Below are 27,071 nucleotides of genomic sequence, written 5' to 3'. Positions count from 1 at the left end.
TGATACTGTGTTATTTAGTATCAGCATAGGTATCAGTAGTTATCATGAGATGAGTATCAATTAGGATGAACAAGATTAAGATGTAGGTCTACGTTATTTGTAATTAAATTACTCCAACATTACACACCCAACAACGTAAACGAGGTGAAAAAATAAAAAATAATAGTTAAAAAAATATAAAAATGTTGTGTGGTTTCATGAAACCACGGTAAAAGTGAAACTTAGGCACAAAATTATCGTATTTATACGATAATTATTATCGTACGGTTTGCCCGTCACGCGACATGCGCTACACAGACCAAAAAGTTTGAGACGATGTAATAAAAGTTTCACTTTAAAAACTAAAAAACACGCTTTTTATAGAAAACCGAACTAAAAAATAGAAAATAAAGGAGAATGGGCATTTTACTATGGAAGTTGGGCCTGAACCCTTGAGTTGGACCAATACACATGAGATATTGTTTTTATAATAGATCATAACACATACATAACGAGAAAAATATATATAAAAAAATAATCAACCGGGTTTTTGTACAGTCACATCAAGTTTTATTTCTTAGTGTATAATATTTTTTGCATTAAGTAACTGTTATAAGACAATGACAATATCTTTATGTTACTCCAATTCACTTTCACTTACAAATACGTATTAATCTTAAGCCTTCTAATAACCGAAATAAGGTACCTATACCTTGTTTATTATAATTCAACGTAGTTAGACGTTTTTTGTGGTTAAACTCAGTCACTCCAGTAACATTTAGATTTATATTTACTTCATTCGAATTAAAAACACCGTTATTGTGCGCAAAATAATAGCCAAATAAATAAAACTTTTTGCCTTGACTGTACAAGAACCCGGTTGATTTATTTTTTTATTTTATTTTTTTCGTAAGGTATGTGTAATGATCTATCACAAAAACAATATTTCGTGTGTATTGGTCTTAGCCCAAGTTTCAGGCCCAATTTGCCCATTCTCCTTTAAATGAATTTAAATTAAGAAAATAGTGTTAAAAATTTCAATGAATATCTATACTAATATTATAAAGAGGAAAGGTTTGTATGTATGTATGTATGTATGGTTTTCACGCATATACTACTGGACCGAGTGTACTCCTGTCCCGTGTTGCCAAAATATAGGTATTTTAGTGTGATATAAAAAAAATACAAGTTTTACTTAAAACAATTTATTAATTGTTTAATCTTGCAATATAAAATAGGGAAGGATATCCAAAGGAGCAGGATAGTCGTACAGAGTGATTGGCCCAGTGTAGTCCTGGCCAGTGTTGCCAAAATATAGGTATTTTAGTGTGATATAAAAAAAACACAAGTTTTACTTAAAACAATTTATTAATTGTTTAATCTTGCAATATAAAATAGGGAAGGATATCCAAAGGAGCAGGATAGTCGTACAGAGTGATTGGCCCAGTGTAGTCCTGGCCAGTGTTGCCATCCTTCCACTGTCCGCGAGGTAAGTAGATGTCGCGGGATACAGCGCCTTCTTCTACCACGGGAGCTGAGAGGATACGTGTGCCGAGGAGGAATTCTGGAAGATTGTGTGGTTGTTAATTATTTTACACAAAACACAGATGGAATTTAGCAATTAAATAAAAATATACGAAGAGTTTTAGCAGAATATTATTATTTAGCAGCATATTTTGTCACAGTTAAGGTTAGGTTCTTTCAATTATTTTTGTGCGTATTGAAGGTAAACTTTGAAATAATAATAATTTTAATATTTTGTAATTGTAATAGATAGGTACACTATATAAAGCTTTATTTTGAAAATTCTCACAATATAAGATAAAAGAACTAAGGGTTTATCATAAGTATCGGTTAAGCGCGTCACACACGGTGAAGATACTAAAATATTTCATCTTAAGATACTGTAATATTTTATATTACAGTATCTTTAGGTATCCGGTATCAGCGTTCTGACCATCATTTTTTCTTTTTGTCATTGCGTACTAAGACCCCTGTAGAACCGCCATCCTGTTACAGATGACCCGAAATTTTGTGGGTCATTTGTAACAGCGCGGACGCGCTTAACAGTGGTAAGCGCTATTTTAAAAACATATCATTTTTATTATCAGTTAATTATTAATTGCACCACATTTTATTAAGGCGGTATACAATATTGTTTATAAATAGTAGTGAGTTTTTTAAGATAACATATCAACGGAAATAATATGTCTAATTATCTCACCATCCCAAACAGCAAGTGCGGCTTCATCAGCAGGGTCCAGCCACCACACGGGCGGGTTGACCGGCGTCCCGTCGCGGACTGACGCCTCCATGGCCGCTGCGATCTCATCCGCGAACTGCGCGTGTATGTCTGTGTACTTGCGGCAGATTTCTACCGCCTGGAATATGTGAAAACGAAAATTAAGTGGTTGTTAACTGATGAAAATTGTAGCTTTAAGTGACAATATTCATCAGTAAAGAAAATTTAGTTTCATAAAACTAATCCTATCCAAAGTTTGCATAAAACTAATCCTATCCAAAAGTTGCCTGGCAGAGATCGCTTGAGAGCGATAAGGCCGCCTATTTAACATGTTTACCTATCTTATATGTTTTTCTCTTTTCTTTTTCTTATCTTCTGTACCTATGTGTGTGTTAAATAAATAATTTTGTATTGTATTGTATTTAATAGTTTTTAAGTAGTATAATTTTCATCAGTAAATACTAATTTTCGAGTGGTATTCAATATTTGTTTATTTGAGATGCAGCTCTAATGGACTACGTGGATAATTTGACATATAAAATCTTACGTAAAACTTAGCTGTCTTCATTTATAAAATTGAAATTTTTAACATATTATTCTTCTGAGGAAAACAATCATATCATCCATATATGTAAGGTAACATCACCACTTAAAACCGATGAAGTAAATAATACCTCATCATCATGATCCCATGGCACGAAAGAGTACTGCAGTGTAGGCATGAACACGTTCACTTGTAACCACCTCACAAACAGTTCTTTGCTCGGTTTATCATTGTACCCATTACCACCAATCATGTCTGGTAAGACAAGGGTATATCCATTGAGGTTCATGGCCAAAAGAGTTGGTATCATGGTCTGGAGACCATTGTTGAAGCCCCAGTATGTGTCCTTGTCGACCATTCGCACGAATACTGGGAGGTCTTGTGTTCTGCAATGGTGGAAAGGAATTAGTAATGTATTTATGAAGCTTGAAAAGAAATGGATAAACAGTGCATTTTGTCGTATTTATTTTCATTTATTTAGCAATGAGATCATCAATATAATAAAAAAAAATGTGTGCGTGTACTACTGTACACACGTAAGAAGTGAAACTTCTTTATGACCTTATTTTTCAAAAAATAATTTACTATATGCAACTTTACAGAAGAGAAAAAGGGAGGGATAAGAAAAAGATGGCGCGTAACGGAAAAATGTCACGCGTATCGAAAAAATGTTACACTAAATTTTTTTCCAACCCCGATAAAGAAGTTTCACTTCAAAAATATTTCAACTAGTACAACTAGTACAAGTAACATGTACAAAAATAATAAATATATCAACCCAAAAAAAAAAGGTTATCGATTACGTATTGCGTTATTATGCTTCAAGTTTGATGAATTGCTTATCTAACATTTTAGCTTTATGTAAGGTTATAAAATGAACACAATTCAAAATGCTTTATTTAACATAAAACTAATAAACTTGAAAATATACCTCATTCCAGATCTAACTTCAATCATGGGTCCGAATTCAGCGACAGCTCTCACGTAAGATTGGACAATGTGTCCGGGATGTAAATCAATGTCTCCGTTTTGAACTGGAATCTAAAAAAATAATTATTAGATTAAAAATTTATCCTTTAATTTGGGATACACAAGTATAGAGTAAGCATTTTGTAAGTAAGCATTTTGAGAGAGCGGTTCATATACCTTACCTGAGGGGACCAGCTGGATTCACCAGCATCGAATTTTAAAGTATCAATATCATAAGTTTCAATCAAGTCTTGAACTCTGGTAGTGTACCACTTTGAAGCTTCTGGGTTTGTGAAGTCGATGTATCCAGGGATAGAGCCATTGTTGTTCCACCAGGTTGTGTCTGGACTGCCTTCTTCGTTTAGAACGAGATAGCTAAAATAATTGAGCAGATAAGAATAGCACGTGTTATTTGTTTACTATAAAAATATTTTTAAATAAGGAATCCGTTGGCATAATAATTGATTTATTAAGATTATATTACATGTTAAAATTATACAAAACTAGAATTTAATGAAAAGCTGAATGATCGATAAATATTAAGTATCGCATTAGCAAATATCACATACCCTTTCTCTAGAGCTTCTGAGTACCAAGGTTCACAGTCCTTGTTGATAAATGGATGCACCCAAATAGCAACTCTGAAACCTAATCCCTTGATATCCTGAATCAGCTGTTTAAAGTTTGGCAATTTAGTTTCGTTCACTGTCAGAGATCCGTAGCAAACTTCCCATAGGTCGTCAATTTCGAACTGGGCATTGGGGAAGCCACTATCTTTAATTTCATTAGCGAAAGCCCATAGGCTGTCTTGATCAATTTCCCTGGAATACCTCGCCCATGTAGACCAGATGGGGTACTGAATCATTCTGTAATCTGGGATGCCAGAAGGTTGTCCCAAGTAATTGCTCACTGCGTGTTGGTGGGCTACCTTTGCGTTCTCGAAGAACCAGATATCGTATTTGAGCACATTATGTGTACGCCTTGAAGAGTAAGGAGCTGCTACTTCAGCTATGAAACAGATGTGATTGTCCAAAACGTTGTGGTAGTCAACAAACAGTGGTGCATCAGGGTGGACGTAAACGTAAACACCGTCGGAGTTGAGCCAATATCTCTCCGATACAGCTGAGTTGTCGTCTTCCTTTGAAATTGTTGAGTATTTTTGCAGGTTGGATTTTTGAATTGGCCAGTATTGTTCTTTTTGTTCCGGTCCTCCGAACCATTGGGCTGAGCCTTATTAAGGAAAAGGAAAATAATTAATTCCATTATTTGTTGTGTAACTAATCGTAGATCAAGGTAAATAAATAAATATTAAAAAGTTTTGTGTGAAAAAAAAAATGCATTTTTTGTAAGTGCAAGTAACTGTACACTTTTTTTTTTTATCTTGTGTTTGGTTGCCTGGAAGAGATGGCTACTAAAGCCATAAGGCCGCCATTTGTGCATGTCTCTCTTCTGTATATGTATGTCTTTTTCCTGTTTGTAATGGTGTACAATAAAGCGTTTTCATTCATTCATTCATTCAAAATGTAAACTGCATTTGGCTACGTATAAATAATTCTTACCGAAGCTATAACAGTCTTCAAATACTCTGTCACTAGGCCCGTCCCACGAAACAGATAGCTTGTAGCCCTGGATATCGTCGTAGTAAGTACCAGATACGTCGAATGATACCTCATCATCATCGAGGGAAATCTTGCGCCCAATGTGACCCACGAAGTCCGAATTACCTAAGTATCAAATAAAAACACAGACTATGAAATACTATAGTATATTAATTTAAACAGAATAGTAATCTTATTACAGTAGTTTCCTTGTAATCTTGAAGGGATGATTCAGCTACTTTCAATTAGGTATAATTTCGGATTTGACATACAATAATGGCATGGTATTCTAAAGTAATACGAATTTAATTGATAACTAGTTTAAATTATTCGTAGAAAATATAAATAATTTGGAAAATCCAAAAGTGCACGCCTCATAATTTTTTTTTAATAAATATTTATTAATTATTATTTTTGTTTATTTAATAACAATTAAACCACATCGAATCAGACCCTGAAAAATGAAAGGGTTCTATTCCTGAGCATACTCAAGCGTAAGAGAAAAAAAAAGACTCGATTAGTAAAGTATTTCGGTCGCTATCGTGTTAACAAGAAAAAGGATCCGCACATACAGACACACGGACGTCCAAGACAGAACTTTTTTAAACTGTTTTTTAACTAGTTTAAATAACAAAAATGACATCAAAAATATCATGAACGTTAAAAATAGTGTTTTTTCTTAATATGTGTGTGTATGTATTATCTTACAAGTGCAATGTATGATACATAAAGACATTTTAAGTTTGAAAAATCAGATGTTTTGCGCGAAGTGACAGTAGTACCCACCTCAACGCTTCGCTTATGAGGCTTGCAATATTACTAGATCTTACTGATTCTGTTACTTCTGTTACTCTTCCTAATGACTATATTAGTTTTTTTTTTTATTGTTAAGTACTTACCATTTGAAGGAGCAGCAATGAGTACCTTTCCACCGCTCTCATGGTCTTCCATGATAAAGGAGCGGGCGGTGGGCGACCGGGGTACACCCAGGGCCACCGAAAAGCCTGTGAAAAAATGATGATGGTTAACAATATTCTGGTTTGATGTTATCGAAACTTTATTAAATATGAATTTGCGAGGTTTACTAAAGATGCGTTATACGATCCTAAATTTAAAAGGATAGTCTAAGCTCTTAAATGTAATGATCATACTTAACTAAGCAATGAAAAGACAGTAAGCCGAACCAGTGGGCAAGTGCTTATACTTCATAGAATTATTATCAAAATCTATTCAGTGGTTTTTGCGTAATTCATTTTTTTTGTACTTCAAATTCAAATTCAAAATTCAAATTCAAATTGCTTTATTTGCAGAATGTAGAATTACAAAGATATTTGTAGATACAGATAATATAGATCCTTAAACATTCTGCTCGTAATTGAGCGTGCAAATATATTATAAACTACATTAAATACAATATTATATCCCACAACACTTATAGATCCCAATACAGTAGCAGAAAAAGATTAAAATATTAATTTATGTCCCGATATGATATCCATTAATTTTAAATTACTATTTTTGATTTGTCAAGTCACTTATATCATAGAATTTCATTAATTATTCACAAACTTTCGAGCTTATAATATTAGTAGAATGTTCTTTAATATTCTACAAGTTCATAACTATGTCCCTGATAATTATAAAATTATTAAATTAAGTAATTCAAGCAATCTAAACAACAATTTTCTAAAATAGGTAGGTACCACTCGCCCTGGCTCCAACAAGATAGATTTTTTTGCAAGTTTTTCGAAAAATTTAGCTTATTTCGCATTTGTTAAGCTCGATTAACCACTAACGCGTATAGCTAGAGAGCTAGCGCAAAGCTACCTGTATGTATTTGACCAGACCTGGATTTTTGTGTGTTGATTCCCCTATACCTACTATACATGAGATGCATAGTAGGTATAGGGGAATTTAACTTGCATGTACATAAGAGAAGTATGTTTATTTGTAAAATATCACCCGGAATACTTTAAGAAGAAAGGAGATGTAAATTCGCATATGTTGACAAGATACCAAAACAAATTACATTTCCCAACGTGTAGAATTAACAAAGCTAAAAACAGTGTAATATTTATGGCTATTAAAATATATAATAAAATACCGGACAATTTCAAGGAACTACCAGTAAACTTTTTCAAAAATAAACTGACGAACTGGTTGATGGTGAAACAATTTTATGACATTGAAGAATTTATGACTTTTAAGTAGTGTAAACTGAATTGTGTGTGATAAGTGTGTGATATAATCGTGTTAATCGTAGTGCGTTCGCGTAATTGTGAAAATTGAATTGTGTGTACATTTAAATAATTAGACTAATCAACTTTCTTTTTCAATATTTGCACACCCAATCAATGGGTAGAATGTATTAGCCACATAATATTGTAATTAAAAACATCTATAATTTGTAACTACATTCTTGCAAATAAATATAATTTGAATTTGAATTTTGAATTTGATGAGGAGTCACTAAGCCCAGAGTGGTGGACGAGCCGCGCGCTTAGGTAAGACAGGTGGTAATTTTTGGCGAACTTTGAAACCATTTGACCACGTCTGCCATTTTGATATTTGAAAATAGATTATTATTACTATCGGAAAATAACAACGGCAGACCATTATCACGCGGATAACATTCTGGCAGACACTTATGAAAGTGCTGAAAAAAATACAATTTTGAAAGTATTTGACCAGATCTGCCATTTATATATTTTATTTATTAGGGTCTTAAAAACTTATTTTCGAAACGGCAGACATTTTCATTGCGTACAGACTTCAGCAGACAACAAAACATTACAGACTTCAGCAGTCAACAAGACTTAGCTTCTACATGGTCAGATGTATATACATATTATGTATTACGTTCCCTGACCTTACATCAATGATTTACTTTATTAATGTTTGTATGGTCATTTACATTTAATTTTGAAAACTATGGAATAAAATTTATAAATTTGATGATACAAAACTAAATACTTACATTTGTAAAGAATCTCAAATATAAAGTTGTGTTGCAAATAACAAATCATCATTTAAATATTTAGTTTATTTCTTTATTTAAGAAACAATTAACAATTACAAAACAACATAAAAAACACGCATGCATTTATTGAAATGTTCATTCATCATCACTATCGTATGGCGTTGTGTGACTCGTCTTCATAATCCATTGAATCGGATTCTGTAAAAGTAAAACGTAAATTATATAAGTTATAAAAGAAATGAGTAAAGTCAAAAATAATTATTAAAGAGTTAATCATTATAAACTTACCTAGTAAGGCAATGCCTTTGATGTCGCACGATGCCGCGGCCGCCGCGCGCCGCCAGTGTAGGTACTTCTGCTGCTACATGAAAATATGCTAGGGTTGCAACAAATGGGAAATAAAACAATTGTGATTATTACTATTATGATGTAATCAATTATTCATATGTACATTCAAAACAATTGCGATTATTAAATCTGATGTAATTATTTTTTCATAAATATATAATTATTATTAATTACATAATATATTGCACTGTGAAATATTTACGTATCACTTTATTTTTGATGTTCTTAATTGTCTTTTATAAAATTTAAGTGACGCATTCGCATTGGGATCAACAATCCGATAAGAAAAGAATGGAGACAACATATACATAGCTTTGATTTCAATTCTACAGATACAAAATATACAATCTATCTAAAATGATACAACGGATGTTTCCTGTGTTTTCTCGTCAAAATACCGAAACAACGTAATTATTGTATAGTAGTTGGGCGTGAAAGTAAAAAAACAAATGAAAAGTGTTTTCCATATGATTATTTATTAAATTTACGCGATTAAGAATAATTTCAACGATACAATTTAGTAAAGGATTAAAGAAAATACCTGCCTGATCATTTTATCAAACTCTAAAAGAATTATGGTTATTTCGCATCACTCGGTTTATTAGTTTGGTAATAATTATTAAAGGTAGTTACAACCCTAGCCATTGAGTCGAATGGTAGGCAACACAATATCGACTTTGTGCGGCTACATATGGTACATTTCTTCTTGCTGTGAAGCGTAATTATTAATTATTATTATTAAGATTTTTTAGGCTATTTATAGCGTAGTAATTTTCACTTTTGCATGGAAGTGATGTATCTGCTAGTATCTAATCTGTACTGAAAACATCTGGCAATAACCGTTAGAGTGGGAACCGAAAAGAGCCCTCTCAGTTATAAAACCTAGACTATTTGAATGCTAGTAACTATATAAAATAAAAATACTATAGGCTAGAGTGAGAATAATATTGATATACATGGAAAAAAATAGCTACAGAGATAGTACTGTATGCATAGATCTGACCATGTAGTAGCTAGTTTTTGTTGTCTGCTGAAGTCTGTACGCAATGAAAATGTCTGCCGTTTCGAAAATAAGTTTTTAAGACCCTAATAAATAAAATATATGAATGGCAGATCTGGTCAAATACTTTCAAAATTGTATTTTTTTCAGCACTTTCATAAGTGTCTGCCAGAATGTTATCCGCGTGATAATGGTCTGCCATTGTTATTTTCCGATAGTAATAATAATCTATTTTCAAATATCAAAATGGCAGACGTGGTCAAATGGTTTCAAAGTTCGCCAAAAATTACCACCTGTCTTACCTAAGCGCGCGGCTCGTCCACCACTCTGGGCTTAGTGACTCCTCATCTCATGTATAGTAGGTATAGGGGAATCAACACACAAAAATCCAGGTCTGGTCAAATACATACAGGTAGCTTTGCGCTAGCTCTCTAGCTATATGGTACATTTCTTCTTGCTGTGAAGCGTAATTATTAATTATTATTATTAAGATTTTTTAGGCTATTTATAGCGTAGTAATTTTCACTTTTGCATGGAAGTGATGTATCTGCTAGTATCTAATCTGTACTGAAAACATCTGGCAATAACCGTTAGAGTGGGAACCGAAAAGAGCCCTCTCAGTTATAAAACCTAGACTATTTGAATGCTAGTAACTATATAAAATAAAAATACTATAGGCTAGAGTGAGAATAATATTGATATACATGGAAAAAAATAGCTACAGAGATAGTACTGTATGCATAGATCTGACCATGTAGTAGCTAGTTTTTGTTGTCTGCTGAAGTCTGTACGCAATGAAAATGTCTGCCGTTTCGAAAATAAGTTTTTAAGACCCTAATAAATAAAATATATGAATGGCAGATCTGGTCAAATACTTTCAAAATTGTATTTTTTTCAGCACTTTCATAAGTGTCTGCCAGAATGTTATCCGCGTGATAATGGTCTGCCATTGTTATTTTCCGATAGTAATAATAATCTATTTTCAAATATCAAAATGGCAGACGTGGTCAAATGGTTTCAAAGTTCGCCAAAAATTACCACCTGTCTTACCTAAGCGCGCGGCTCGTCCACCACTCTGGGCTTAGTGACTCCTCATCTCATGTATAGTAGGTATAGGGGAATCAACACACAAAAATCCAGGTCTGGTCAAATACATACAGGTAGCTTTGCGCTAGCTCTCTAGCTAGTAGGTTTTTACCAAGATAAATAAACGGAATTACGTCATCTTAAAAATTCTTAATAAAAAAAATAACTTACCTGCCAACAAGACAAGCCACTTCATTTTTAACTCAGAGAGATATGAGCGTAATTCATTTTTAGAGATCAATTTATTATTTCTCCATATCACCTCTTATCTTGTACAGTTATTCTTGACAGTATCTTTAATCCCCGGTTAGAGAAAACATATTCGGGAAAGATTCGATATTCGAGTGTTTAACTCAACTAGTCTTCAACGTGTTGAAAATATTCTGTTCAACTTCATTGTGTTGAAAATATTCTGTGAAAAAAAGATCCTTCCTAATGATTACTCTTTGACTACTGAGAGATTTTCCAATTTTTTATTCAATTGTTGGTAGAGAAATATCGGCATAATATATACAAATGAAGAGCGTTGAATCTCGATCAAGGCCTAGTTATACCTTTGTAGGCTTAATGAAACTTTATTACTTTTTTAATTAATCTCTTTCTATTGGATTAGGCGCTCTTCAATGTTTCATAAATGAAAATGTTTTTTTCTTAAAATAGGCATTTTTGCCTTTTTAAGTTGTTGATATAATATCTATGTATTATACTTAAATCAATGCGGTAGAAGATAGATAGAATTGTTAAATAAATAATAAATAAATTTACATCTTATTCAGAAGGCGATCATACATGACAACCAGTAACCACCTTTGATATATAATTTGGACTCCATAACGGTTTTATCGAGTGCTGATAAAATTTTGTCTGATTAGATATTGTCATCTTAAAGTGTTTTGTATAAAATATGATGTAAGTAATAAACAATATACGTAATAATTCATCAAACTTAAGGTGAAGTAACTTAATATCCCCTTGTTGGTCGTTAATCGTTAGAGTATTAAACATATTTACCTCCATAAACAATACAACTATTATTTATAAAGAAAATCAATTAGCCTGTTTCACTCATTGATTTTCTTTATAAATAAGTAGGTGATCAGTCTTTTACGTCCCGCCCGAACAAGATACCTAATATTTTTCCATATCCTCACCGCGAATCGAACACAGGATACCTCGATTCTATGCTAACGCCTCAAATCTCAACCAATATGTCAAGGTGGTCTGTTAAAAAAGGTTTAAATCAGAAATATACGTCATAATGTGAGCTTACTTAGAATTGTTTTTGGTGTATGTGTATACACATAATTTAACGAATAATTCTCATCCCTAGACCCTGTCCTAATTATTACCCATGTACTCAGAAACCTTATTATTGACTTAGCGCAGGTTGTGGCCAATGCAACATAGCAAGTACCTAATATAGCCAGCGCTTAAGATAATTGCAGCCACTGTGCCGCAAACGATAGCGGATAGGGTCTACCCTGTGGGTCAACTTAATTTTGAAGATCATTATTTGAATTAAACCGAAGAAGTAAAGTATTAGCACGTATTAGGTATTTTGAAATAGTTGCCATATGAAAAATAATCAATATAGTTAAAAAAAATCTCACATGACGCTAAATTTTGTGCAAAAGATAAAAAGTTACACGTGTTTACCTATTCATTCAAAAATACTTTTGCATACATACCTACATTGAATATATTTTTTGGGTATGATTTGCAAAAGATTTGCAATGTACAAATACGTAGTTATGTCAAAGTCAAACCGAATTTGAACTTTGAAGGTGGTGGTGATTCATTGAACATGAATCATGATTCATGACACTGTCATATTTGGAAAAAAACAAAAACGAGCGTGAGCAACAATGGCAGATCCCCGCATTAGACAAATAAAAATTAAGACTGGCGTTGTAAAACGCATTGCTAAGGAAAAAGTAGTTTACGAAAAGGAGGCCGAGCAGCAAAGGAATAGGGTACAAAGAATAAAAGACGAGGGTCAGGACGAACATAATATTCGGAAGCAGGAGGAAGTTCTTCAGGAGTCTCTTATGATGGTCCCTGACTGTCAGAGACGGTACGTATTTATTTTACTAACATTTCTCTCGATGGGGCTGATTTTGAAACACATTTTGAACGTAGACTTTACGTAATTACAATTAAAAATGACTTTCTTTTCACATGTGTGCTAAGGTTATGTTTTGCGGTCAACATATTAGTTGCATGATTCTTTTGTGATAGGCGGTCGCAGTGTGATTAAACTGTTTAAGCATACTTGAAAAGATTTTAATTCGTCTGATGTAAGTAAAATTAATTTAATAATCATCGTATTTTCCAGACTTATGAAAGCATATACAGACCTGAAATCAATCCTGGAATCAGAGCAGGACCTAAAAGAAAACGAAGATTACCAATTAGCTGAGCAGGTGCTCAAAGACGCTGAAAGCCAGCTGCCTGAATCAACCTAAAGCTAGCTTTTAATTTTTCTTATAGTATTATAATTATTTTAACAATCATGGCTAATAATCGAAACTTTTATAATGTTTATCACGGAAGCAATTCTACATTCCAAAATCAATATCCAAACCCACTACCTACTCCTCCACCCCCTCCTGTCACCCCTTTTTCTTTAACACCTCAATTGACTGATCAAGAATTTGTTAAGAAATTTGAACGCCATATAAAATCATCACAGCAAACTAAGCCAAAAGATATAAATATTGGGCAATTGAAAGAAAAACTAACAACATTAATGTTGCAATTGAAAGAAATACAAGAGAAACACAAGGACTTATCAGAAAATGTTGATAAATACACAGAAGAAGAATGGAAGTCTATAATGTACACTGTTATGGAGAAAAAGGCTATAATCAATGGAATAATTACACAATTTGATAGTCCATACATGGAGTTAGCAAGGAAATCCCTGGCAAAGAGATCCGCTAAACGGTTGCGTATGAAAAGATTGCGAGATGAAAGGAAACTGGAAAAGATAGAAAGAATAAAAGAAATTGAGGAAAGATCTAGAAAGATTGATGAAGATCTGCAAAAGATAAAGGATGATTTACTCAAGGTAAAGTAGCTATGATTTTTGTGAGCTATTTACTGTGATAACAAGTTCTTGTTATTATCAAGTTACAGGTTGACTTATAAAATGACGATTTTAAGCTTTTCTGTGATGGTTTTTTTCAACTTTAAAGTCCTAAGATATTATTTACTATTTAACTGTTGTCTATACTAATATTATAAAGCTGAAGAGTTTGTTTGTTTGAACGCGCTAATCTCGGGAACTACTGGTCCGATTTGAAAAATTCTTTCAGTGTTAGATAGCTCATTTATCGAGGAAGGCTTTAGGCTATATATCATCACGCTACGACCAACAGGAGTGGAGCCATGGGGGTGAAACCGCGCAGAGCAGCTAGTATTATATAAGTATGTTATTTGGTTGATTGTGCAATCGTTTTAAATTGTCCACAGGAAGAACAAGCTAAATTAGAGGCGGATACAGTACTCAAGGATGTTATCAGAAAGAAGAATGACACCAAAAAGTGTTTAGCCAAATTGGATGCTCTTTTAAAGTTGCGGCAAGCAAGACAGAACACAGCCAAAGGCAGGGGTCAAAATATATCTGATAATGAAACTGATGCCTTCCAAAAAAATATTGGTAAGTTTTTATTTTTGGTTCTTCATGTATATTTTGGGGTGTAGCATAACATGAAATGTTTATACTGTAAATTAACAAAACATGGTGTTTCAATAAAAAAAAAAATAAGTTTCAAATCTAATTGGCAATTTTTTAACTTGCATTTCATTGTAAACTAATTTTTAATACTATTCATTCACATTTAAAAATAATTTGTTTTTTATTGCAATACTAGTGGTCCACCCCGGCTTCGCCCGTGGTACCTACATGTTTAAACTATCCTGAGAAAACCCCGCATAGTTCCCTTTCCTGTGGGATTTCCGGAATAAAACCTATCTTATCTCTCAAGTTGGATCGAACTGCACATGGTGTACGAATTTTATTATAATCAGTTAAGTGGTTTAGGAATCCATTGAGGACAAACATTGTGACACGAGATTTATATATAATAAGATAAGGTTATCTTATCTTACAGAAAAGTTAAAAACCCTATGGGCACAAAGGCTAGAAATGTATGATAAAGAGGAAACCAATTTGCGCACTCAGCTGACCAAAGAAGCAAAGCCAGTGGAAGATGCCATACAAATAGACACTGTTTTGGATGATTGGAGGCAGGTGCTCTTTGGTGGGACAAACCCACAAGTTGATTTTAAAGGAGATAATGACAAGTTTGTTTCCGTCAGGTTGGTATTTTTTTTAATTATCTGTACTTAATATTACAAAGCCGAAGAGTTTGTTTGTACCTGCTAATCTTAAGAACTACTGGTCCGATTTGAAAAATTATTTCGGCGTTGGATAGCCCATTTATCGAGGAAGGCTATTGGTTATATATCATCACACTAAGACCAACTGAAGCGGAGCCACGTGGGTGAAACCACGGAGCGCAGCTAGTGTTATATAATATTATGTGAAATATTCATGTACCTATTCATGTACTTGTTGTTTTATTGCATAAAAAGTTCTAGTAAAGGTACAGATATAAACTATGTATGTATTATACATTGAATAAAAAAATTTATAGGAAATTTTCTCAATAATTATTTTTTTGAGTCAGTCTATGAATATTGCTGTGTAAACAATATCATCTATAACTAAAAATCCAATAATTATCAACAAAAAATTACATAAAAATATAAAATTTATAATAGATAACTTCATGTCAGTACTTTTTTTTCTTAATCTAATAGAGAATTTTTATTGTTTCAGGTCCCAATGGGATCAATACATTGATAGTGAAGGCACTCCGCTTCCACCTGGATGGGTTGTCAACATATAAGTTTGGATTGTATTTACAGCTTTTCAATACATTTGATATTTTTTGCATTTATATCGCTTCCTAATAAATAATTTGATAGAATCTGTTGTTTTATTTAGACATCCCATACTATGACAGGAAAAAAATGTCGATTATAACTTTATTTTATACTAGCTTACCGCCCGCGGCTTCACCCGCTTTGTCTAAAACCTAATAAATTATATACTAAAACCTTCCTCTTGAATCACTATCTATTAAAAAAACCGCATCAAAATCCGTTGCGTAGTTTTAAAGATTTAAGCATACAAAGGGACATAGGGACAGAGAAAGCGACTTTGTTTTATACTATGTAGTGATAGATATCCTTAAATTTATAAGAAAAACAATATACTGTGTATCCAAGTCTTTTAATCATCCTTTTTTTTAAGAAAATTACTTGTAAAAACACACCAAACGCATCTCCATTACATTAAATTACATTGCATACATTTATAACCTATGGTCTATGGTTTTACCTGACAGCGCGCCAAAATTACTCGGTAAGTGGTATTTAAAACTAATCTTGTATAAAGTTCTTAGAATGAACATATTACAATATTATCGCAGCTCAATAAGATATAGATTGTTTTCAATAATAATAATTAAATTTTAGCGTTTTGAGCGACATACCTACAAGAATATTTTTCTTATTACGATAACTTAAACATTCTTTCAATCGAGTTTTTGAGAATATTAGTTATCAATTTCTTTCACAGTAAATATATGGTTTCAAAGCTAAAATGATATAATTTCAAGGTTGCTCCCGAAACACGACAAATTTAAACACGGCCATTTCAAACTTTTAATCAATCCTAAGAATAAAACCTACATTACATCAAATTGAGGTAATACGGCTTCATACCAAACAACAACGTAGAACAGACTATAAACTACATGATTTACTTACCTACATGCCTATTTTAATGCACAGATCGATTTTTTTAAACCTGGATACATACTTGCCTTGCTTTAGTTTGTAGGCTGTTCCACGATGCTATTTGCTAAGTATTTCACTCACATTTATGTTATCATAACGTATCCATCAATCTTATAATATTATAAACATTAGAATTCTTAGGTAAATAATTTGCCAATCATTAGCCTTTAATAATAAAACTTCGTAATTTTCCCTCCCAAATTTTTGACGTAAGGCCAATGTCACAGATCACAAAATAGCGGTAAACTTCATAAATAAATTAATCGTTTACGATTGAAATTTCTAAACTGCATGGAATAATCTGCAATAATAATCACTCAATGATAGAACTGTTTTTAAATTGGACTTAATTAATTTTAAAGTTACGAAGAATATGATCACTTGATGCGCATTTCGCATTTTCGCTGTTTTTGTAAACGCTAAAAAATGACAAGTGCAATTATCATAACATTTTAATTTTTTTTCATATATTGCATTGTATTTATTTCAAAATCAATTTATAAAAATACCGGAAATTAATAGTTTTACAGAAATAAAATAATAGAATACATAAATTCATCACTACCTATTTAGAAATCTTCTAAGGAGTGATTTCATTGCTCAAATAACAATAATAAAAAAATAACTTAAAATATTATTTAAACACAAATATCATAGTGTTTTAAAATCTTTACATTTTTACTATTTGATCACATAGTCATTAAAACAAATAAAAATAAAACATAGTTATTTGAGCAACGAAAAATCACATGATGTTCAGTCAGCTAATCTTACGTTTTTTAATTTCTTCAGGGAAATGTAATGGCATGTCACAAAGTAAAAAAAGGTCTCAATTTTGTTTAACATAAAATATTATTTATAATAGGCGATACTATTACATCCATTGGGTAAAACTGCGAAAAAGAGGGGAGAGGCAACTGCTGTTTGCTGATTAATATACATTACTTAAATACCATATAAAAATTCTATAGGTACATAATATTAAAGGCATTTAATATTGCATTCGTTACCTTTAAAATCGCTTAAATCTATAATTTTGTCAGAACATTTAATACAAAATCTCCAAGCAATCCATATTATATTAAAACCATTTTCATAAAATCTAATAGCATAATATTTGATTATCTTTTTAATTTTTATTTAGATATTTATCATCATGTTATTGCGACAAGCCCTTCTTGCGTATGATCAAGCCAGCCAATACAAGAAATATCAGCTACCGTTCGACTCTCTTTTCTTACACAATCAGCTAGAAGATCTCCTGCCCTCTTTTCTTACACAAACTGTTGCCTATCCCCCTTCCCAAAACATGAGCCCACTTTTATCACACAACTAATCGCCCCCCTTTTATCTTCCATACAGTCATCCGTAGGGGATGACTGTATTCCCCTCTCGTTCCCTACTGCCAGGTTCCGTTTGCGTGAGCTTCCTCCCGCTCTTCTGTATGCTTCCCCCTCCCACTCTTCACACTGCCAGAAGCCGTATATTTCCCAACGTGCGACCTCCCCATCCCCAGCTTCCCCCCTCTGCCTCTTGACTTATAGAACCCCCCTACTGCCAGATGCCCGCGTAGTTGCTCCCCCCTCTACTGCCAGATGCCCGCATAGTTGTCCCCCCTCTCTACTGCCAGATGCCCGCGTAGTTGCCGACGAGCGGCGCGGGCAGCGGGCCGCCGGCGGTGAAGATGCGCGTGCCGCTGTCGTCGTAGCAGTGCGTGTATATCGCCGGCACGTACTTCACCTGGTTGAACCCCTCCGCCTCCTCGTCGGGGAACTGGCGCGTTTTATGTTGTATTGGTGGCAGATTTTTTTGGTAAAATTAAAAAAAAAATTGATACTTGACAAGCGGGATTCAAACCCGCGTGCTTCGCCTTAATTTACTTATTTTTTTTAATTTATAAAAAAAAAATCATTAGCAGCAGGGATGCGGGATTCGAACCTGCGAGCTTCACCTTAATAATAAAATTTCAATCATGATTGAGCAGGGGCTTCGCCTTAATATAGTGACATAAAATAATAATTGGCAGTGGCGAATTTATATGATAGCCGACGCCCGCGACTTTTTTCACTATAAAAATTACAAAAATTAACAAAAAAAAAAGATATGATTTCAGCATCATCCCATTGAATTGAAAATCTTTTATAAACACTTGAGCTACATTTTCTTTTTATTTTATTAATATGTGAGAATGTTCGATTGTAGCAACATCTCTGCACAAAATAACCTCCTCCTTCTTTTTGAAGTCGTTAAAAAATTGTTATAATTAAAATAAAAAATACCTACCACATATCCTCTGGAAGCTCTAAGTGTGACTGTTTTTGACGAATGAATGTTGCTCTCTAGATATTTGCCCGCCCTTAGGTCGTAGAACATTAACAAGCCTGAAAAATACATTTCTTTAGTTTAAAGGATGCGAAATAAACACTTGGAACAATGCATAAGTTACATATCCATTAAAAACGCGTCTTTTTACCTTAGTTGTTTTATTAAAAATTGTCCGACAGCAAAACTCTGCCTACGCGTGTATTTGGCAGAGTTTTTAAATAAGCGACAATAGACTTTGAACCTTATTGTTACGGGATATGGTGAAAATTTTAATGAATTTTTATACAACGCCACTGGGATATTTTTTGACAAATATGAATAAAATTAATCGACCAGCCCCCCTAGTCAAGTGGCTTTCTGTTAGCGTAGCGTTCAATAGAATAGACTACGAATGTATGAGATTGACGTAACCTGTAGATACGTTTATCTACAGCCTACGTCAATCTCATACATTCGTAGTCTATTCTATTGAACGCTACGCTAACAGAAAGCCACTTGACTAGGGGGGCAGGTGTGAGTAATTTAAAAATAATCTTACGACGTACTGTCGTTCAATTTAGGTTATTGTCAAATTTTTATTTTTTGCGTAATTATTTTTTATTATGATTAACCAATAAGTTTAATAACTAGTCTGTTACTTACCCAAACCCGTGCCAATGGTGAGCATATCGCCTCTAAACGTGGCCGATCGGATGCCGCATCCATTGTATCTCGATGTGATCTTCTTAACTGATTGTAAAGTGCGACAGTCTAATAATAGAGTGTAGGATTTGCAGCCGATCGCGTAGATACCGCTTTCCTGTAATTAAAAAAAAAAATTTAGGTTAGGATTTCGGTTTCAGATACCTCAAGTTAAATTGAAGTGCTGAAAATGCGAAAGGTAAATCACTACTGATATCATGTATGTATGTAGATATATTTTATCCTATACGAACAGATAAATCTTAAATAAAAGAATTGTTTTCATGCAAACATAGTCTTAAATTATAAAAAAATCCGACAAAATCGTTCTTTTTTTGTCACAAAATTTTTTTTAAACATTGCCAACTTTCATTTGAAAAATAATTGACGTTAACAAAAAAAAAACCCATGTTTTGTGTATATCAACTTACCTGTGTAGCCAAACACACTAGATCCTGGCACGACGGCAGCTTCCTTGACAGCGTCTGTCGGAACGTCGCCGCGTTGAACACGTGTATGTAGCCGTTGAGAGTGAGCGCTGCGATTTCGCGCCATCGCTTGTTGAATGTTAGTGCGCGGACTTTTTGACCTGGGGTTAATATTTTTTGTGAATTACAGTAATGATTTTGTGAATTTCGTGTTTTATTAAGCTGCTACAATTTTTATATTTTTGGGTTTAGTTGTGTTGTGTTTGGGTTTTTGTTGTTGGAACACTGTTAAATTGAATTTAATTTATTAAAGAAGGTTTAATAATACGTGTGTGTTATGTTTTCATGTACAATGTCCGTGTTGGGTGGAAGTAGAAGTGTTTGTGGTTGTTTGCGTGTATAAACAACACGTATATGTGTGAGTAGGGTGGAAATGCGGGTAATGTGCATGCGTGTGATCGCGGCCCTGGTTTGCAAACAAACATGTGTGGTTAAACATTCTGTGGTTATATGTGTTTGTATGTGTGTGTATGTATGTCTGTGTGTGCACGTACCGGCGCGGCAGTCGCGTGCGGCGTGCGGCGCGATGTAGCGGTGCAGCGGCGCGAGCGGCGCCGGCTCGTCGGGCGGCGCGCGCCACAGTGCAAGACGCGAGTCACGCGACCCGGTCACTACGAACTCGTCGTCTAGCCAGCACATGTCCAGGATCTGGACGATACATTGAGCTATTATTATAGAGAGGACACCAACAAAATCTGTGCGACAAGCGCGGCGGGGCGGCTAGTGAGTCATACAATTTGCAAATATTCCGCCTATTATTACTTATAAATTAAAACCAATCAATGTAACAAATAAATATTGTTTATCTTATTATAAAAATATGAATAAACTTATCAATGTAACAAAAAAAAATAGTTTGAGACGATTGACTCTGACTCGTGTTAGAAAAAGAGTAGTAGCGATGGCCTCTCTAGTACGTAGTAACATAGTAACTCAATGGGACGATATAAATATTTCTGCACTAGCTGTGCTACGCGGTTTTACCGACTCCGCTCCTGTTGGTTACTCCTTAGTTCCTATGTTATATAGCCTATGCCCTATAGCCTTCCTCGATGATTGGGCTATCTAACACCGAAAGAATTTTAAAATCGGTTCCCGGTCGGTTCCCGAGATTAGCGCGTTCAAACAAACCTCTTCAGCTTTATAATATTAGTATAGATTAGCGATCCCCCATCCACGTTTGCTCACAAAATTATTTTTTTTTTTCCATTTGTGCAACATTTTATTTTGCTGCTCTGCTCATATTGAGAAGCGCAACAAATAATCATATATTCAGCTCAAAAATAATTTTTCATTACTTATTATTCGAGTTATTTTAGAGCTAAGCTCGTTCTAGCTAACAAATTCTTAAGTTTAAAATATCAATAAATATAATTCAGATGAATCAAACATGTCAGGCCTTTGACATGGGTAACATTACCCATTAAGCACTAAAATTTGATTCGGGCAGAATTTTCACACGCGATATTATGTACAAGACAGTGACAGTTACATTATTTCTGCCCTAATTATTATCTAAAGACACCGGTTTCTAGGCTTTATACACGATCCTACAACGAATTGGTGTTTGGAGTTCCACAAGGACATCATTTTGGACCATTGGTATTCCTGATTTATATTACTTATAAATGAATTGTTATTCAAAAAAAATGAAACTAATTGATAAATATAGAATATTAAATATCGCATTGACAATTTATTACAACTCTAAAATGCATTTAATTATTTCGAATTGGTTTGGTATTTTAGAATCGTCGTAATTAAGGGACAAAACCACCGCTTTGAATAGTAGTTTCTACAGAAAATACCTGTGAAGTAATTTCTCCTACTACCTCTGTTCATATCATACTAATTTTACAAAAAAATAATGATATCAAAGAACTATCCTGTTTTTATAAATTGAATAATATGTATTATTGACTTACCCAGTCTTTATGCGCTTCACCCACACACACAGGGTCTAGTGTTGGCAGACGGTAGATAGCCAACTCGCAAGAATTACGTGCGCCTGTTGCTAATAGTGTTCTGAAAAATAGGCAATGTCATACTTAACTAAATTGTAAAAAAAAGGTATTACCTAGTAATTTAAACAAAAATTATATTTTTATATTTTGTCAACAACAAAAATTTTAAATATGCTAATTCTACTACGTTCGCTTCATTGCTAAAATCATATAAATAAGAGAAAGAAAACCAATATAAAAGCATTTACTACTAACAATTCCTATCACCAAAAAAAAAACGCCCAAAAACCGCCTCGCGTGTCAACAGCCTTACCTCGACGGGTTGATTTGCAACGCATGTATGCCCGTCTGGTGCTCGGCGCCCGGCCACGGCGCGCGCGACCGCAGCGTCGGGATCGCGTCCAGCGAACGGGAGCGCACGTCGTATACCATTAACTGTACAAGTAATAAATAAACATAAATCACTACATAGTATAAAACATAGTCGCTTTCTCTGTCCCTATGTCACTTTGTATGCTTAAATCTTTAAAACTACGCAACGGATTTAGATGCGGTTTTTTTTAATAGATAGTGATTCAAGAGGAAGGTTTTAGTATATAATTTATTGGGTTTTAGCTAGTTAAATTATAATAATTTGTTATTTTGATTATCATGTTTCCACACTAATATTGTTATCTAGTCTATTTAATATTATTCAGAGAAAAAAAATGTCCTTGTTAAATGTATGCCGTTATTGTCAGAATATCTTAAAGCAAAGTCTGTTGTCTGAAAAGTATTTTATAATAATATCATCTTTTATAATATGAACAATGTTGTGTTACTCAAATAATTTATGTCATACATTTTAACAACTTACAGAAGGAATTATAGAACAAACAAGAAAAGCGAAATAAGATAGATCTTTATACTAACACAGAAGGGAAAAATCTGTAAATCATTACTCAGTAGTCCACATGTGCAAATGATTTCCTGAAAACAATTATTATGGACATAAAACTGCACTCAAATGCACTCACCTTATTACACTTAGTGCCGAACACAATCTGTCTGTCGGAGAGCCACTGGGAACAGAACACCTTGTTCATGTTACCCAGGTTGACGGGGGTCTCGCGGTACATGTCGTGCGTGAGCATGTGCCGTGTGGCGTATACATGTAATCAATATTGTATATCATCCAACCCCTTTACATAAGACTTACCTTATTACACTTAGTGCCGAACACAATCTGTCTGTCGGAGAGCCACTGGGAACAGAACACCTTGTTCATGTTACCCAGGTTGACGGGGGTCTCGCGGTACATGTCGTGCGTGAGCATGTGCCGTGTCGCGTATGATGGGTCCACGGAACGAGGCTGAAAAAGTGAATGATAGTTTAAAATGAAACCTGTATTTTATAATAAGTGAATAGCAACTTTGATTTGAAAATTTAATTCTCTGTACGAACGGAAAATTAAATTTGTAAATAGAATATTCTTCAAACATTGTTTGCATGTTTAGACAGAGTTCAACTAATATGTGTTGAATGAAGGTTTAAATAATTTGTAGTTGGCCTGTATACTGTTCTTTCAATTACATTATGCTTCATCATTCACGAAAAGAATAAGTTTGGGAGGAAATTCAATACCAACATTTATCTTTCCACAAAAAATATAAATATTGTGATTGACACATACCAAGTATGCATGATACTACTTAAGCCACTACACTATACCGGATTATAAAGTTTGTTTAACTATATTTTTTCCTCTATATAAGTCTACAATATCATATAGGAAGCACATGGTTATTTTCTGTGTACTAGCTTTCCACCCGCGGCTTCGCCCGCGTTTTCAAAGAAAAACCCGCATAGCTCCCGTTCCCGTAGGTTTTCCGGGATAAAACCTATCCTGTGTTAATCCAAGTTACTTACTCTCTATATGTGTGCTAAATTTCATAGTAATCGTTTCAGTAGTATTTGCGTGAAAGAGTAACAAACATACATACACATCCATCCTCACATACTTAGGAATGTATATTTCATACTAGCTGCGCCCTGCGGTTTAACCCGCATTGTTCGGCTCCTGTTGGTCTTAGCGTGATGATATAATATAGCCTATTGCCTTCCTCGATGAATGGGCTATCTAACACCAAAAGAAGTTTTCAAATCGGACCAGTAGTACCTGAGATTAGCGCGTTCAAACAAACAAACTCTTCAGCTTTATAATATTCGTATAGATGGGAATTAGTAAACATGTTTAACAAGCATAGCCTGTTAAACTTATTTTTAAAAACAATTATATAATAAACTAGCGGTCCGCCCCGGCTTCGCCCGTGGTACATATGAAAAATAGATGTTGGCCGATTCTCAGACTTACCCGATATGCACAGAAAATTTCATGAGAATCGGTCCACCCGTTTCGGAGGAGTATGCAGACTAACATTGTGACACGAGAATTTTATATATAAGATTATTAATTTATTTAATCTTCTTCTTCTTCTTCTTCTTATATATAAAAATGAATCGCAAAATGTGTTGGTAAGCGCATAACTCGAGAACGGCTGAACCGATTTCGATAATTCTTTTTTTATTATATTCCTGGAAGTACGAGGATGGTTCTTATGTAGAGAAAACGTAAACATGTACCACGGGCGAAGCCGGGGCGGACCGCTAGTTATTAATAATAATCATTAGTACTTCACAAATGTTGATAGGGCATGACAAAGTCAAAGTTTTCCAAAGGTCATCTTGATATTGATTTTTGATAACTTTGGGAATTGATAACAATATTATTATTACATACACAATTTTGCACTTCAATTTGATATCACTATATCATTTTTACAATAGAATTTAGTGCGAAAATAAAGTTACTTGAAACTTGAAAATCCATTTTATTTGAATTTATTCAATCTAGCCAAAGAAAGATGCAACAATTTACGTATAAATATGCCATTAGCATAATACAAAAATATTCTCAAATTCTATCAAGGCATTAAAGACGCATAAATGTTTTTGTACCTGTTTTTGTTTCACACAAGCATAGTATGCATTCTTTCTTGTATAGAACAAGCTTATGACTGTGTATGGTTAAATAGAATGCCTTTAGTTCATATTTTTTTGCAATTTTCCATGTATGATGATGTCTTTATAGTTTACTAGCTTTCCGCCCGCGGCTTTGCCCGCGTTTTCAGAGAAAACCCCGCATAGTTCCCTTTCCCGTGGGATTTCCGGGATAAAACCTATCCTATCTCTCAAGTTGGATCGAACTGCACATGGTGTGCGAATTTTATTATAATCGGTTAAGTGGTTTAGGAGTCCATTGAGGACAAACATTGTGACACAAGATTTATATATATTAAGATGTATATCATACCTCGGGAGCCTGTATTTCCCTGGAGCGAACATAGTCCACAAAGTTATAGGACGTGGATAGGATCCTGTGCTGCTGAGCTGGTGTCTCTTCCTCACTATCGCTATCTGAGTAACAAACAAAGTCTTCCGGCTTTTCAGGCTTTCGTTGCTGCTCTAATCTACAACAAATAGTAGCGATGTATAGATAGGTTTGATTTAAGTGATTATTTAATAATTAAAATTTAAAAAGTCCTATAACTACTTCTAAAATATCAAACTTAAAATCTTTTTATATAGGTATTTATAATGTTAGTTTTATTTATTAAACATACATACCAATTACCAATATAGCATTTCTAATCAACAAAATTAGAGACTTTGTAAGCATTATTGACTTTTTATGTAATCTATTCTGCCTATTTTTCTCTTATCTTATTTGTATTTCGCTAGTTTACCTTAGATAAATAATCCAATACCATGGCAACAGTTAATCAGCTTTCCTAATTTATTTGTATATAAATAGTAAAGCCTTCTCATTATGTTATACAACAACTAAAATACGATCATAAAGTTGTATGCAGAAGTTTACATAAGTTAGTAAATAAACCAATAAACACTTTTGGCACTATAAAGTTTGCAATTAAAATAGGTCAAATGAATCTTTATAACAAAGATAAGTTTGGTAACAAAAATATGAGGTCACGTATTCGTGTCATTGATCTCGAGTGTTTCTTTATTTACATTTAATTACCTCAATGCCCTTGCCTTCGCTCTTCTCTCCTTAATTCTGCTAGGTATGTAACAAGAGGGATATCTCCCCTCGATGGCACGTCTCACCGTCTGCGCCATTTTTAAATAACACTAAAAAATAAACTAAAATACACTAAGTTTACACACGATCAACTCGTCACTTTCTTTTTGTTCTGTTGTACATGGATCCATAGTGAGGTTGCGACGACATGTTTCATTATTGCGATCGAGTTCTACAATTTTAACACGTTGCACTTTCCCAAACCAGTCCGCGCTATTGATAACACATATCGATGGATATTTAACGAGTACAAAATGTTAAATTATAATACTGAGCCCTGATTTATTGAGCTTCAAAAGTTAATGAGATGACCACAGAGTACATTGAATATACGGAGATGACGGTGACGGAATATAAATTGTCAAGTTAACTCAATTTGTCAATAATGTCTAAACATTGAAAAAAAGTACAGCTATGTCATTTGCAAACCGGTAAAACCGGTCTTTAAAATATAGTTCAATGCAAAATATAATATATTATGAAAATTAAATTAAGAAAATTAGTTAATAATAGTGAATTGTTTAATCTGTGAATATCATTAGGACCGAGCATTAGGACAAGTTAAAGTTGCTCTAAATACTTATTGTCGAAATAGATATAGCGCCATCTATGCTTGAATAATGGTAATATTATAATTTTCATTTTTAAGTAATTTTACAAGATGTCGCTACATTCTGCGCGCGCTGTATAAAATTAAAAATTAAAATTGAAATACATATTAGCTTAGCATATTAGTTTATTATAGTTTTGCGACAAGTTTGTCAATAAGATATTTGTGAAGCTCGGGAGGCGGCCCGCGGCCGGCGGGCGCAGGCCGAACGGGTTTTTAGAAGCATGGATGATAAGGGCTTTCTC

At 33.8% G+C, this 27,071-nt stretch overlaps 4 protein-coding genes across 4 annotated transcripts; 2 read left to right on the top strand and 2 right to left on the bottom strand.

Moving 5' to 3' along the window:
• Positions 1-1,328: 1,328 nt before the first annotated feature.
• Positions 1,329-11,100, bottom strand: LOC149479713 (alpha-galactosidase MYORG-like). Its single transcript, XM_089707526.1, has 9 exons — positions 10,918-11,100; positions 6,232-6,336; positions 5,294-5,458; positions 4,304-4,964; positions 3,917-4,109; positions 3,697-3,806; positions 2,896-3,151; positions 2,204-2,360; positions 1,329-1,543 (listed from the first exon to the last, which is right to left on the bottom strand). Exons 1-9 carry the CDS (start codon positions 10,940-10,942, stop codon positions 1,356-1,358), a joined length of 1,860 nt encoding a protein of 619 aa, XP_089563652.1. The 5' UTR covers positions 10,943-11,100; the 3' UTR covers positions 1,329-1,355.
• A 1,444-nt stretch (positions 11,101-12,544) lies between these two features.
• Tbca (Tubulin binding cofactor A) lies at positions 12,545-13,222 on the top strand. Its single transcript, XM_089707035.1, has 2 exons — positions 12,545-12,820; positions 13,082-13,222. The coding sequence occupies exons 1-2, from the start codon at positions 12,612-12,614 to the stop codon at positions 13,209-13,211; spliced, it is 339 nt and encodes a 112-aa protein (XP_089563161.1). The 5' UTR covers positions 12,545-12,611; the 3' UTR covers positions 13,212-13,222.
• A 36-nt stretch (positions 13,223-13,258) lies between these two features.
• LOC149479711 (uncharacterized) lies at positions 13,259-15,743 on the top strand. Its single transcript, XM_089707033.1, has 4 exons — positions 13,259-13,816; positions 14,221-14,407; positions 14,862-15,069; positions 15,593-15,743. Exons 1-4 carry the CDS (start codon positions 13,259-13,261, stop codon positions 15,660-15,662), a joined length of 1,023 nt encoding a protein of 340 aa, XP_089563159.1. The 3' UTR covers positions 15,663-15,743.
• Positions 15,744-16,032: 289 nt separating this feature from the next.
• Positions 16,033-26,522, bottom strand: DCAF12 (DDB1 and CUL4 associated factor 12-like protein). The gene is made up of 11 exons (XM_089707036.1): positions 26,157-26,522; positions 25,428-25,584; positions 23,274-23,426; positions 22,389-22,510; positions 22,037-22,136; positions 20,606-20,759; positions 20,055-20,212; positions 19,585-19,741; positions 18,901-18,998; positions 18,165-18,390; positions 16,033-17,961 (listed from the first exon to the last, which is right to left on the bottom strand). The coding sequence occupies exons 1-10, from the start codon at positions 26,252-26,254 to the stop codon at positions 18,238-18,240; spliced, it is 1,350 nt and encodes a 449-aa protein (XP_089563162.1). The 5' UTR covers positions 26,255-26,522; the 3' UTR covers positions 16,033-17,961; positions 18,165-18,237.
• Between the last annotated feature and the right edge of the window lie 549 nt (positions 26,523-27,071).

This window comes from Colias philodice, chromosome 19 (genome assembly GCF_061535455.1).
Source record: "Colias philodice isolate Cphi_HAF_F1 chromosome 19, ilColPhil1 Martin Lab GWU primary, whole genome shotgun sequence".
NCBI classification, from domain to species: Eukaryota; Metazoa; Arthropoda; class Insecta; order Lepidoptera; family Pieridae; genus Colias; species Colias philodice.
This window is presented reverse-complemented; position numbering and strand designations above follow the sequence as displayed.